Genomic DNA, 15,961 nt, shown 5'->3' with positions numbered 1-15,961 from the left:
AAGTCAGAAAAGTAAAAGAACATGAGAGAGCAGGAGAAAGTCAAGAAGCAGAGTCAGGGCAGAAGAAATGGCAGAAATGGCAGAGGAGATGGAGTGACAGCGATGGGTATTTTACATAAATCATTTTTAAAAATCTGGAATTTTATTTGAAAAACGTATAGTTTTCATGTATAATGACAATAGCCCAGCATGTACCCATTATATGTGGTGTGATATACAAAATAATTGCAAGGAACCTTTTTTAAAAAATCTGAGTTTTCTTGTGTGTTATTATATTATGTTAACTACTTCATGTTCATAAATTGTATTTACCTTTTTATAACAAATAAAAATCAATAATTTACCAGAGTCACTCCATAGGACGAAACGTCATGCCGATGGACAATAAGCAAACAGGCAGGCAAATGCTACTAAAAACACTTCAAGAAGTACCTAAACAAAGGAATATGCTAATTCTAAATTTCAGCAAAGAGCAAGGACACTGCTAATATAAGGTGAATAGTTGTGTTAATTGAGAAACATAGTAAATTAATTCCAAGAGCAAATTAGAAATAATCATGATAGTAAGATCACAGTACATTTTAAAACAAAAAAACGTATTAACCCTAACCTTACCCTAACCCTATCTAAGATGAATAAAGTTGTGTTAATTGATAAACATCCCGCAGCTTCTTTCGCTTCTCTGATGACAAAGACTTCAAACTGACTGACTCAATCTCTCCCTGTAGTTTTTTCTCATGGTATCAGTTTTACACAAAGAAAGGAAATACAGCAAACCAAATTATTTGAATAATAATGAAAGTTATTTTTAAAACAATAAATGACACACGCGCACACACACTCAAGTTTGTATGGCTATCCTCATGGGGACCAGAAAATACAAATTGCATGCTCACTTGCCCTAATCTTAACCCTAAACCTAACCCTAACCTTAACCTCAATAAAGTAACATTTATGCCTAAACTTTACCTAAATGTAATGTCTAACCTTAGCCCTAAACTTAACCAACAATGCCTGGACCTTGAAGAACCCCCAATTCTAACTCTAAAATGAATTGTAAGTTTGACCCTAAACCTAAACCCTGAGCCGGAAATTGACTTATAGTTAGACCTAAAACACATACTCTTCTATCAAAAATCACTTCTCTTTACTTTCTGCGTCTTTATCTTAAATCTTCTCTCTTTCTGGGATCTGTGTTTATTCTTTCCCTGTACTTTCTAGTCCTTTCTGCACTTATGGTCATTGTGGTTCCTACTGCCTGCTTTGTTCTCAAAATGGTAAAACAAAGATCAATATTAGACAGATATAAAATGTATTTCTAAATATTTCGCTCTTGAATACTTACACCGATCAGACATAACATTATGACCACTGACAGGTGAAGTGAATAACACCAATAATCTCGTTATCATGGCACCTGTCAGTGGGTGGGATATATAAGGCAAGTGAACATTCTGTCCTCAAAGTTGATGTGTTAGAAGCAGGAAAAATGGGCATGCATAAGGATCTGAGCAACTTTGACAAGGGCCAAATTGTGATGGCAAAGCTTCTCCAAAACTGAAGCCCTTGTGGGGTGTTCCTGATCTGCAGTGGTCAGTACCTATCAAAAGTGGTCCAAGGAAGGAAAAGTGGTGAACCGGCGACAGGGTCACGGGTGGCCAAGGTTCATTGTTGCACGTGGGGAGCGAAGGCTGGCCCGTGTGTTCTGATCCAACAGACGAGCTACTGTAGCTCAAATTGCTGAAAAAGCTAATGCTGGTACTGATAGGAAGGTGTCAGAACACAATGCATCGCAGTTTGTTGCAATTGGGGCTGAGTAGCCGCAGACCAGTCAGGGTGCCCATACTGACCCCTGTCCACTACCGAAAGCGCCCCGAGTGGGCACAGATCTGGAACATAGAGTAATGGAAGAAGATGGCCTGGTCTGATGAATCACGTTGTCTTTTACATCACGTAGATAGCTGTGTGCGAATGTGTCGCTTACCTGGAGAACACATGGCACCAAGATGCACTATGGGAAGAAGGCAAGCTGCCGGTGGCAATGTGATGCTTTGGGCAATGTTCTGCTGGGTCCTACCATTCATATGGATGTTACTTTGACACATACCACCTACATAAGCATTGTTCTCTTTCATCAGGATAATTCACCCCGCCACAAAGCAAAAATTCTGTGATTGGTCAGTCCCAGCAATAGGCGTGGGTGATTTGCATAAATTGGAAAATCAGGATTATTTCTTCGCCTCTCACGGATTCCACACATCACCCAACAAGCCACTAGCTTGCCTTGATTCCCTTCATTGAAATTAATTGAGCCATTGCACCCATTGCGAAATGTGAATGTACTGTGAATGTAAGTTATACGCTTTGTGAATTGAAACAAAACATGAATATATTTATTTTTCAGATCTTGCCTAACTGGAATGGTGCGCAAAATATTCTTTGCTCCTTTTGACCAATTATGTGAAACAAATCTCAGTGCCCTAGAAATCTCTCAGGCATTATATACCCCCTATGGTCCCCCAAGGGTGAAGTTGCCTTTTAATTTGAGGTGCATTATAGCTCGTAGCTCAAACTGTTACAAAGCTACAGTCACATTTTTAGGAAGGAAATAGAAAGCACTGTATGTGCCAACCGCTAAATAGGCGACCTTGCCAGTAATTTTTTGCGTAACTCCAGTACTATGAAAGAATCGTCAATACACTCAATGGGACTTCTTGAGGGATATGCCACAGACCAGACAGCAGGCATTCCTTAGTATTGAGAATCTTTGTTAAAGACGATTAGCAAAGAAGATTTTTCTCTGCAAACTACCTGTCTAACTATAACTGTATGTGTCTGTCCTCCAGGTCCCAGCCACATGTCCTTCTATTTCGAAACTCACAGAGGGGCCTTTCTAGCCAGCTGGTCTTTTGCCAATGAGATGCATCCGTTCTACGAGAATAGACATTTGAGTATATCATACAGCCATGGCATTGACGCCCCAGTGTGGAACTTCTCAATTGAAATACAGGTACTGAACATTAACAATTTAGCAAGCAGGCTAATCTAAATCAATGCCATTAGCAAGCAGGCTAATCTAAATCAGACAAAGCTAGTTAAATAACTTAATGACAATTGTTATCTGGTTGTAATTACATAATTTGGACCAATTATGCCTGCTGCGTTAGCTCTTCATTTCTTTTTCACATTTCTTTTTTGGATTTTTTCAGTACGTATTTTCAAGCTTTACTGGAATTTGTGCGCATAAGCCTTTTTTTTTTTTAGGAATGTTTGTGTTAGTGTATTGTTTTTCATGTATGACTGTGAGACTGTTCATACTGTAAATTGCCCCTTTGCCCGTTAGTTTTACCGTGATGTCCTTAAGTACTAAGTTTTTTGTTTCTGCTCTGTACTTCAGCACTGCATTTGAAATTATACAATTATTATATGAATGATAAGAACAGACAGACAGGTGCTTTAATTTGAGAATATTTTCATCCATATTGGATGAATCACTTAAAAATAACGGCATGTTTTGTACAAAGTAAATGTACCGAAAGTATCTGAACAATTGGATTTACAGCTGCCCCTTTTTAATCAGGTGTGTTTGTGAGCATCATAAAGTACATGCATTAAGTACAAAAAATACAACATTCAAAAAAATATAATTTGTGTCACTATCCAAATACTTATGGACTGCACTGTATTTGTATTTCACCTTTCCAGCCTCCCAGAAAAGACGACCCGTCAGGCCCAGAGGAAATGGTCTCAGTAGCCTTCAATTCTTACTACTACTTTGGCGAGGACCAGAGGACTGTTCAACTCGACAACATGCTAGAGAGATTTCCCAAGTGGGCCTTTGTGTCTTCCTGGGCCTCCATCTATCAGATGTACCGATACTGACATCAAGCCTTATCACATTACATTACCTAGATGGGTGTTCCAACAATTTGCTTCATTTTGTGTATGTTATCTAATCAAATTTTCATATCGTAGAGTACAGCTTCATAAAAATAGTTTCCACTCTCAATAGGTTAGATTAAGAAAAATATATTAAGTGCTTTTTGAATGTCTAATAGGGTTGACTGTAAAAGGGTTGAAACTTCCATCTGAAATCAGCCATACCCATTGTAACAGGAAAGCGTGTTGTTTTTAACTGAAGTTGGCAATTTTAATGCAATCTTAATCTTTTCCCCTTTTGTACCACAAAAAAATTAAATAAATATAAACTTCTTTCACTTCATGATTTCGGTAATATGTTTTAAATATTTAGAAAATAGCTTCATAATGTTAAAATTAGAGTTTTGTTCACTTAACAGACTGATCTTGAAATAAAAACAGCTGTATGTGTATTACAAGTAACATGAAATAAAAAATGATCTCCAGAAAATACTATTAGAGCAAGAACATTTATAGAGTGGAGCAAATACTGCTGGGTAAGGTAGGTTAAAGCCTTCTTAAAGCAGAATTTGCCATTCATTCATGGATTCTTTTAATTTCAATAATTGTTTAAAGGGTACTCACATTTTGTGGAACAAAGTAGATACTGGGCCTTTGGTTCGACCCGTTTCTTCATCACTCCCAGACAAATCAAAACATCCATCCATCCATCATCTTCCGCTTATCCTGGGCCGGGTTGCGGGGGCAGCAGTCTCCCTAGACACTTCCTCTAGCTCTTCCGGGGGGATACCGAGGCGTTCCCAGGCCAGCCAGGAGACATAGTCCCTCCAGCGTGTCCTAGGTCTTCCCCGGGGTCTCCTCCCTGTGGGACGGGCCCGGAACACCTTCCCGGGAAGGCGTTCAGGAGGCATCCGGAACAGATGCCCCCTGCCACCTCAGCTGACCCCTCTCGATGTGGAGGAGCAGCGGCTCTACTCTGAGCTCCTCCCGGGTGACCGAGCTTCTCACCCTATCTCTAAGGGATCGCCCAGCCACCCTGCGGAGAAAGCTCATTTCAGCCGCCTGTATCCGGGATCTTGTCCTTGCGGTCATGACCCAAAGCTCATGACCATAGGTGAGAGTAGTAACGTAGATTGACCGGTAAATCGAGAGCTTCGCCTTGCGACTCAGCTCTTTCTTCACCACGACAGACCGATACATCGACCGCATTACTGCAGAAGCTGCACCGATCCGTCTGTCAATCTCCCGTTCCATCCTTCCCTCACTCGTGAACAAGACCCCTAGATACTTAAACTCCGCCACTTGAGGCAGGAACTCTCCACCAACCTGAAGTGGGCAAGCCACCTTTTTCCGACTGAGGACCATGGCTTCGGATTTGGAGGTACTGATTTTCATCCCCACTGCTTTACACTCTGCTGCAAACTGTCCCAGTGCATGCTGAAGGTCCTGGTTTGAAGGGGCCAACACGACAACATCATCCGCAAAGAGCAGAATCAAAACAGAGATCATCTATTTAATTTCTTAATTTTTATTAAACTTAAGAAACTTATTTTCAAGTTTCATAGGGTGCATTTGTTTCCTAAGAACTGGTGGGCGGTGCGGGGGGAGACATTAAGGAATTAGAAAATATATAAAGAAATATAAACTTCCCTTTTAAGATTTGTCAAGGTCGGTCTGAACATGAACAGGACATTAGGACGTAAGTGCTATGACTTAAATGTTTTGAAGTTATGTAAAAATTTGCTTACAGATGTAGATTTTTTTGGAAGGAAGCATGTTATGCAATTGTTACGTACACTTCCCTTTATAGCACTCTTATGTCCACTTCCTTTGTGGCACTCTAGACTGCTGTTTGTGATGTTTCCTCTTGTGTGTCTACCTCCCTTTTTAATCACTCTCAGGCGTGCTGATGAGCTGGGTGAGGTCAATCAATCCTTCCTGTATAAAAGGACCATTTCCTTTGGGTGTGGAGGACATAGGACTGTTATGCTTTGTTATATAGTACAACTTATTAGTTTTGTACTGTCCTTGGAGAACGGCTAGGTAGGACACCCTAGAGTTTAAATACTCCTGTAGATAACCTGCTGTTATATACATTAGGTTAGAAGAGAGTGGCTGTCCCTTTGTTTATTGCAGCATTCAGGTTTGTTATACAGGGTTTAGCTTGTGACAGGCAGGGTAGAGGGGTAAGGAAGACTAGGGCTCTTATCATTTATTTACTTTGACAGCACTCGCCCGGCTGTTCTCCTAACACTCATTGGTAAGCCTCTCTTTGTTGTGTTTTTTCCCCTTGTTTTTTATTTCTACATATTACATTAATAAAAAACATGAGTCAATGCTTTTATGATATGGTCTGAGTTGTACTTGGTTGCTTGTTTGGTTGTTGTTATTGGTACTTACTCCACCATATGTTTTCCTGCCCCAGTGTGTTCCTCCCCACTAACAAGCCATAGGTGGGACCTAACAGCAATCAACCTCAAACTACACAATGACAAGAGTTTGAAATGCATTGCAGTGAAATACCAATTAAGTGATGACTCATGGTTAGGTCACTGCATTTAAAACAAAATCATGATTATGAAGCTACCTTTAGAATATCGGCTTTGTTCCCATCATGGGGCTTCGGTGAAAATGCAGTGAGGTGTTTGTGATGACATTACAATAATGAAATGATAGTAACGCAAAATAGAAGGGGGAAGTATTGATCCAGAATTGTGATTTGTATATATCCGGGAGGTTACACTGGTTTTGCTTTAGGATTTGATGGTCTGGGAGACAAGGAAACATTAGAAACACAGAACATAAAGGTGACAAAGTAGTGCCAGGTGTCTGTTGGGAGAATTTCTGTAATAAATACAAGCCCTCTATGTTCTATTTATAAAAACACATCTGAGTAGTCTGTGGTTTTCTAGGAAGGCTCAGTACAGCCTCCTCAAGGAGGTTACTGACACCTTAGCAACTGATGTGAGGAAAGTTAATATTAAATCTATACAGAAAATAAATTTACAGTGCACTTTTGGACTGTAATGTGAAAAACTTCTAGTTTGATGTTGGAAAGTGTCCCAAATCCTTGTTTTCCCCTGTCATCAACCTCAGATATTATGACATCACCAAAAGAATGTACTGTATATTCCAGGTTCTCGAGAATCAAAGGCCTTCAAGAAAATCTTGACATCTGCGGATGCGTTTTAATAGGGGTGTAACGATCCATCTACTACATCGATGTATCGATTTATATTCGTATGATCCAACTACATCGATCTGTGCTCAGCAAGTTGGCCTTCCGGACAACATATGTCGATCTAACATCGTTTTAAAATGTAATCAATCGATTGTATCGATACTAGGAAATAACCCATTGGATTTAAGCACGTCAGACTTTATATTAATGTTTTTTCTTATATGTAAAGGTCAAGTAAAGTACAAATCACGACAAATCTCTCCAACCACCTACTAAGGCGCCATGGGATTTCACACAACACCGACCGTGTTGGTTGCACTTTATTCAAATAAAATGTGAATGCATTTGCCATTAATTGTTGTTTACTTGTTTGTTTATATCCATAATTAATTGATACCTGATTCCCTTATATGAAACAACAGGAATCTAGGAAACTTCACCTGCACTGTCCAGTATCCAGGTATTAATTTCAGTCACACTGGTTGAATTTTTGGCTAAAAAGTTACTGAATCGATTTCAAGTAATTGAATAGTTTCGGATCGTATCGTTCTAAATGAACCAATATCGGCCTTGAATCGTATCGACAACCACGAATCGTGATACGAATCGAATCGTTGTTAAAATGAATCGTTACACCCCTAGTTTTTAAGCTGATTCCACTCACTCTCCCATATGTATTGAACATGTATGTTGTGTTCTTTTAAATCCAAAAGCTTTGTCTGCCATTGTTGGTGCATCAACCTGTACTGAATCTTTGTCACTGGATTGATGCTTGTGGAACAATGACACTTTGGAACAGCCAAGAAATTCCTATACTGTGTTCACCCCATCACATTCAGCATATCCATCAACATAGTAGGCACCAATTTTCACCCCTGTTCAGGGCATGCTGTATTGATATATTATCATAAGAGGCCACATATTCAAGCTATTGGATTGAGCTGTTTCAGAATGTCTTCTGACAACGGTTGTAGTTGTCTGAGGGGACCAATGCAATGGTGTCCTTGGTGAGGAATCTGTTGCAAAAGACTTTCATGCAAGCCGAAGCAATCGTAATAGACCGGAGTGAGTCAACACCACCACACTCCAGGAACTTGAGTCTGTAGCGCATACAACCCTCTCTCAAGATGACCACATCATTCACGCAGTAAGCCTTTATTTCATCCTGCATGACAAAGGGGTCTGCGGAAACAGTTGCGTACCATTGCAAAAACTCATCTTTATCTTTAGCCATCATGGTATTCACACCGTAGTAATGCGGTTCCAGATGGGGGCCAACATAGTTCTCATTCTCCTTGATTTTAAACTTGTAAGGAAAGTAGCCTTTTTTCGAATCCTTAAAACCAATAGCACGTGGCAAGGCCGCCAGCTTCATCGGTAGGAAGCAATGACTACCAATGTAGCTCTAATTGAATGTGCTCTCTGTAAAAATCATGAGCTTGCTACCATTAGCAATAAGTGTCGTGCCAATACCATTGTTAGCAAGGTACTACATCAAGATGTAACCATCGAAACCTTTAGAGTTGTGTGCTATAAATGTGTAGTCATTATATTTCGGTTGCCTAAACTTTTGGAAAAACCCTCACGGTTGTGGACTATTTCAACCAACTATCGTGATTCATCAAACAATCTCAGCATTACTCTGCATAACACTTTCAAGAAAATGAACAAACGTGCGTTCATTATATTCATCTGCTCTCATGGTCACATGTACGGGGGATATCAGAGATTCACCAATCACTTCAATCTGCAGACGATCACCAGGCCTGTGTACAAAGTCTGATGCTCTAACAATCAAAGTATCCAAGCCTGCCATTATGATTACATAGAATGTGCAAAATCACCAAAATCACCAAAATTTGTTGCAGAATAGGTAAAGATATACTGATTAGTCTCCCCTTCTCAAGCCGTAAACTTCAAATTAATTGCGTTGGTATGACTGCCAAAAAAAGCATCCAAAGGGTCAAGACGCTCTGGAGAATCAAGGCCTTCAAGAAAATGTTGACATCTGCGGATGTGTTTTTAATAGGGGTGTAACGATCCATCTACTACATCGATGTATCGATTTATATTCGTATGATCCAACTACATCGATCTGTGCTCAGTGCCAAAATCACCAACTTCACCAGTATTTTATAAATGTATCAACTGTCGTAATGGTAAAACGAATTATGCTGTATAACTCTAACATCGCCATCATTGCAATGAGTTTGCATCAGAGAGCTGGGGGGGCTACTAAGCTCAGTTAACAAACCTTGCATCTGAGGATTATTGTGTGCATTGCTGTGTAACAAAGTAATGGCTGGTTCATTTGTATTTTGGGGTGTGGTCTGTTGATTATGTGTAGATATTGTCCATTGTTCCGTGTCTGGTCTGTTGTTAGCGATATCATTCGCCATTTCTCTAGCTTAACATGTAAATAACGATCCACTTACAGGTTAAAATATTCTTTCTCAAACAGATATTTACATACATCACAGTTTTGATGAGTTGACGGAAAAATGTATTACCTTCAGCTTTCAAGCATGAAAGAAAACAATGAAACAAAAATTCCCTGATGCTGTGCAGCCACAAGGTGTCCGTAATTGAAGCCATTATGGTGATGTACACTGTATCATCACGGGGGTCCTCAATCTGTTGGTTGGTAAATAGAGTACAAAGGTTAAGTTGTATGCATATTGTCGTAATTGTTAATAACATTTTAGTACAAGACTGAAAATGTCTGTAAATAATTAGACTTACACAAAAGGTATCTTTTCAGGTTGTGTAAGATCACAACCGCCCAGTCCAACTGACACTGATGCTGGTCACTTGGTCTGAAATAAATACAAAGAGGGTTAACAAGCATATACAGGTAATTAAAGTTGATGTCAATGTCAAAAGTCTACTAGATTTGAAGGCCCAAAAATGTGTTTACCAAACACGGCGGGGTTTAATTCCGCTTAACCTAAACCAGAGATTTAAACAGACAATATGAAAGACAGATAAAAGCGCATGGATTGCCATTGGTTACATGTCATCGTTCTACACGTTAGATTAAAAATGTGTATAAAGCTTAACCAGCTGGTTCAAATAGCTGTTGACATTTGACCACCAAATACACTCACCTAAAGGATTATTAGGAACACCATACTAATACTGTGTTTGACCCCCTTTCACCTTCAGAACTGCCTTATTTCTACATGGCATTGATTCAACAAGGTGCTGAAAGCATTCTTTAGAAATGTTGGCCCATTTTGATAGGATAGCATCTTGCAGTTGATGGAGATTTGTGGGATGCACATCCAGGGCACGAAGCTCCCGTTCCACCACATCCCAAAGATGCTCTATTGGGTTGAGATCTGGTGACTGGGGGGGCCATTTCAGTACAGTGAACTCATTGTCATGTTCATGAAACCAATTTGAAATGATTCGAGCTTTGTGACATGGTGCATTATCCTGCTGGAAGTAGCCATCAGATGATGGGTACATGGTGGTCATAAAGGGATGGACATGGTCAGAAAAAATGCTCGTGTAGGCTGTGGCATTTAAACGATGCCCAATTGGCACTAAGGGGCCTAAATTGTGCCAAGAAAACATCCCCCACACCATTACACCACGACCAGCCTGCACAGTGGTTTACAAGGCATGATGGATCCATGTTCTCATTCTGTTTATGCCAAATTCTGACTCTACCATCTGAATGTCTCAACAGAAATCGAGACTCATCAGACCAGGCAACATTCTTCCAGTCTTCAACTGTCCAATTTTGGTGAGCTTGTGCAAATTGTAGCCTCTTTTTCCTATTTGTAGTGGAGATGAGTGGAACCCGGTGGGGATTTCTGCTGTTGTAGCCTATCCGCCTCAAGGTTGTGCGTGTTGTGGCTTCACAAATGCTTTGCTGCATACCTCGGTTGTAACAAGTGGTTATTTCAGTCAAAGTTGCTCTTCTATCAGCTTGAATCAGTCGGCCCATTCTCCTTTGACCTCTAGCATCAACAAGGCATTTTCGCCCACAGGACTGCCGCATACTGGATGTTTTTCCCTTTTCACACCATTCTTTGTAAACCCTAGAAATGGTTGTGCGTGAAAATCCCAGTAACTGAGCAGATTGTGAAATACTCAGACCGGCCCGTCTGGCACCAACAACCATGCCACGCTCAAAATTGCTTAAATCACCTTTCTTTCCCATTCTGACATTCAGTCTGGAGTTCAGGAGATTGTCTTGACCAGGACCACACCCCTAAATGCATTGAAGCAACTGCCATGTGATTGGTTGATTAGATAATTGCATTAATGAGAAATTGATCAGGTGTTCCTAATAATCCTTTATGTGAGTGTATATTGATCCTTCCTGTCGCGGCATGGCCGTGACATCACATCATTTAATTTGATCTATTAATGACAAACTCATCCGCTTACATATAAACGCTGGCTATTGTCACCATATTGCCATTAATCTCTTCAACATTACATATCTTGACCTGTCAACGATTCACCGTTGTTCATGCAAATTTATACACTACCTTCCAGGTAACTTTGTAACGTTTTGCCATATAATGTAACTTATTACAAAAATCACCATTGCTCATACATGCACAAATCATTGTTTTTATTTTTAACAATATTTTAAACCCAACCACGATACAATCAACCTAGTCATAATGTGTGGTCGGCCCAGGGATTAATTGTTCCTTCAAAATAATAGCATTGCTTATGCAATGTCTGTTTACTGTAGTGCTTTGCTAGACTACATACCTTGTTTAAAACACGGGAGGTTTTTCAACCTGCATATACTACAGTTTGTACCAGTGGTTATTTAGGGACTATTATTATGGGGCTGATCTGATCTTAAGGCCCATCTCTTGTTAAAATTAAACATTTTCTGAAACTCTCCAAAATCTTAAGTCCTGACCACTTCTTTATATCTTACACAAAAAGCATATCTGCCACACTTAATTCTGTGCTTGTGGAAAAACACCATACTACAAGCACATTGTAAAACATGGAAGGTTAGCACCCACCAGTTGTAGGACATTAGTTGTAGCACTTATTGGAACATAAAATGCCGGGGGGGTTAAGCATTGCTGAACCCTGGCGCCCCATTTGTTAAATACCAAACATATTTCCGCTGATATAACACTTATTTATTGCTTGGGAATTTAACATTCCGGAACCCTAAAACCCAATATTTAAGCATCAAACATATCGCCCCTGCTATAACACTCATCCGGGGTGCTCACCAGTCGTTGTAAAACATCAAACATGGACACATCAATGTAATCACAAATTACAAAGTCCCTGGACATGCATATGTCATTCCCCAACACACGTCATACAGGAAGTCCTGCAAACCGGATGTCCCGCCGACCTGTCAAATCAATCTGGAAGCCCCTCCCACCAGGATTATAAATCACCAAAGTGACACAATATACCCTACATTTCTTCTGCACTGTGGCAGCTGAAATCGTTAGGCATTGTCTCGATCTGCAACACAACCAGGAGGACTCTGGACAGGGACAGCAACGGGTACCCCAAGCCAAGTACTCCGCAGATGTGGGCCAGGACCTCATGCCCTCCTAAGTTCAAAACGGGAGGAGACTGGGAAAATTCTGAAAATGCATTGCTCATATCAACAAGGATTTATAGTGGAGAAGGAGAACTTACCCTACTCCCCCAGCACAACAATAGAGCAGAGTAAGACCTCGGGACTGAGACATGGGGGGGTCCGACGACACTGTGGCCCTATCTATTGCATCCATGATAACCTGTGGATCTGGTACGTAAGACCTCTTAACTTGTGACTTCATTGGTTCCTCCTGGGGTGGCTGTATATCATTGGTTTGTACCCGGATGTGAGGTATTATGATCACATCTTGGGCCACCCTGACCCTGGCACATGTCCCTGACCAATTGCTCAGTAACACTGAGCACAGCTGCCTTCCTCCACACATCCAAAATATATCTGCAATAGCCTGATCTTGCTCCAAATAGATGCTCAGTGTTCCTGCCCTCTAGAACAGAGTAAAGCCATTACCAGTTTTTACCATTGATATCTCACCCCTGTCCAAGGCAATTGTCATTTTACATTTTGGAAAATGTCCAATATCAACAGTTCCTCTCTCGCCTGAAAACTACTCAATATCCTCAAACCTGCCACTGGAAGAGTAACTTGTTTTTACATCTAATGCCTCACACTCTGATGTTATCGAGAAGTTATACCTCTTCATCTCCGCTTGGATCTGTGTGCTTCCCAACCAAACCAAACACGTTACAAAACACGGGTCATGGTAGCTATCATCATCATCGACACCGCGTGCCATAGCCTACATTTTTCATCTAAACACTCTTTCCAACCTTTCTCAATAGGCACCACAACCATGTCACAATGTCTTGCTCTTAAACACACTAAATTGCGTTGGTGAGCTGTATACTGAGTCCATCTGTACAATCCTGCACAATCTCATTTATTGGTCATAAATTGTAGACCAACTGCACTAACTGTCTCTTCCAACACATTGGCTTCCGCCATGCCCTTGATGGTTGGCTTAATGCCCGCTTCTGCTTCTGGCTTCATATAATACTGTCTTTTTCACACAGGCTTAGATCCGGTCTTCACCTGGATGTACCCTGGATTTGCTGATTTAACCAATCCAACACCTGTCATGTTGTGACCATACCTGCTCTGAAATCAACTGTTCCATTTCTTTCCTTAACATTTCTTGTCTATCAATAGCTTCTCCTACTTAAACTTGCTGGCCTGTAGTGATCTCCACTTCCTGTGGTTCTCCAATAATTTCTGCAAAACAGAGAACCTTCATTAAATATTTTTCAGGATAGCAAGGGATTTTCCCACTGTTCCTGCCTTGCTCGTTTTCATCATTGGACCCAGATATTTAGCTTTGAAACCTTTTTTTACCACTAGAGTGGCGTGCGGGTCTGACCCAGGTACATCAAACCATTTGGCTATCAATTCCGGTCCCTGTGTATTCCATTGCTGTCCCTTGTTTCCCTATCACAAAATACTATGACGTAATAGGAGCTGGTTTCCCATTTACGTTTATCAGCCACAACTGTTCCAGGAATATGTCTTTGTATGGGTCATATCTTAATGTACAATGGTAATCCATCGAGGGCTTTCTAGCCTTCGGTATCTGTGCCTCAATATACTTCACCCATTTGGAAGTGATTTTTTTAACTCCTTCCTCTATGTCTCTGATCCAGTAAACATTTGCTAGAGATGCCTGTTGCATCATCATCTGTCTTTTGATCCCAGTTTCCTCTATTATTATCCCATCCGGTGAGCATTTAATCTGCAGTCCCAATTGACATAATTCGTCTCTTCCAAATAAGTTAATTGGGGTTTGTGCTGAAACTAATATGGGAAGTTTAGCCGAGCGTCAGCTCATGGCTAGATGTACTGGAGCAGTCATGGGTATCAGCTGCGTTTGTCCTGAGAATCCTACTGTCTTGGCATATTTTCCTGACATAGAGACGTGTGAGGCATAATTTGGACTTACACAAGTGTAAGTGGCTCCAGTATCTACCATCATCGGTGTGCCTCTATTATTTACTTGAACCTGCAGCACCGGTTCCTTATCAGTTTGCACTGTTATTGCTGTAAACTGACCCTCCCCTTCAGGATTCTCTGGGCACCCTCAATATTTCTGATTTGGTCCCGCCCAAGGGTTCACAGGACCCTGAGGGTGTTGAGTCTGTGCCTGCTGCCACACTCTATATCAATTATTTGGGTCTTGGTTCGGCCAAGTTCTATCAGGCCATGAGTTTGTGGGACAGCTTCCTCTGGTGTGCCCTGCGTGGTTACATCCCTAGCACATACCCACTGGGCCCTTCAGCCCTCTATACTGATTTCTTAGCCCATTTCCTCGTCCCCTACCCTGCCCTGGGGGCTGGGTAAACACATTCACTACTGGTGAGGACGGGTGCCATGGTGCTTTTCTCTGTGCCTGTTACAGTGGTCACCGGGGCTTGAGTATTTTTATTATTTATTTTTTGTCAGTTCATCCAGTTGCAGTTGGGTAAGCTTTCTCTGGATTTCTTTCCTCTGCTCAGCCATTTTCTTTTCATTTTTTCTGTATCGTTCCAAAGCGTGGATAAAATAGTCTCTGAATTCCTTGTGTGGCTTAGATTTCATCAGTGCCACTTCGTCCTCCAACTTAGTCCTTACTGGTATGGGCAATGCTTCCACCAGTGCTTTCTTGAACATGAAGGACTCTAGATCATCAGTCTCTGGGTCTTTCTCAGTCTCCAGCCTCCACCTCTCCAGCTGCTTCTGCAAATATACAGCTGGATTTTCAGTCTCCCCCAGTGGTGTTCCTTTCAACACATCAGAGTCTATTACAGCCGGGTACTCTTCCCTTAAGGCCCTCAACAGCTGCTGTCGGAATGGGTCAAAGGACTGTCGACTGTCCCTATCATTTGTGCCAGGCCACCATCTCTCAGCACCGGTTCCGTTTTGGTCATCCCCACCACTCTAGCCATCAAGGCCCTTCAGGTTCCTCACCGCCAGCAGTTTTCCCATGGTCTGTTCTTCTAGCATCCTTATCCATTTCCCAGCTCCATTTTGAATTTAGCAACCCACTCTTCCAGGTCCTGCATAGCCCAAGGCAAATACTGTGGGTTGTCCCCTTTTATCAGAATTTGGTGCATCTGTGCAAGCAGTTTATATTCTAAGGCCTGTGCTTGTGTTTGACTTCACAATGCGTATCATTTTGAGGCCACTTCTACTCCTTTTGCCCCTTCTTCTGCCTCTATTTCTTGGTCTACCCTTAACAGTTGCTTCTTTGCCCATTCTGTTGTCCTTTGTCTTTCTCCATCTCTCTGCTCACGCATCTCTTCTAATGATTTGCTAAATTGTCTAATTATTTTCTCATAGTAGTGACACCTCTATCGCAACTTCTC

General features: G+C 41.2%; 1 protein-coding gene across 4 annotated transcripts in view; it reads left to right on the top strand.

Moving 5' to 3' along the window:
• The window catches only part of LOC105007905 (endoplasmic reticulum metallopeptidase 1), a 194,510-nt gene extending 189,885 nt beyond the window's left edge, over window positions 1–4,625 (top strand). For all 4 annotated transcript variants that reach the window (XM_020053476.3, XM_020053477.3, XM_020053479.3 and 1 more), the window contains 2 exons: window positions 2,847–3,010; window positions 3,706–4,625. In XM_020053476.3, the coding sequence (XP_019909035.1) occupies window positions 2,847–3,010; window positions 3,706–3,882 (341 nt within the window). In that variant the 3' untranslated portion in view covers window positions 3,883–4,625. The remainder of the gene's footprint in view (window positions 1–2,846; window positions 3,011–3,705) is intronic.
• Window positions 4,626–15,961: the final 11,336 nt, after the last annotated feature.

This window comes from Esox lucius, chromosome 14, assembly GCF_011004845.1.
Source record: "Esox lucius isolate fEsoLuc1 chromosome 14, fEsoLuc1.pri, whole genome shotgun sequence".
NCBI classification, from domain to species: domain Eukaryota; kingdom Metazoa; phylum Chordata; class Actinopteri; order Esociformes; family Esocidae; genus Esox; species Esox lucius.
This window is presented reverse-complemented; position numbering and strand designations above follow the sequence as displayed.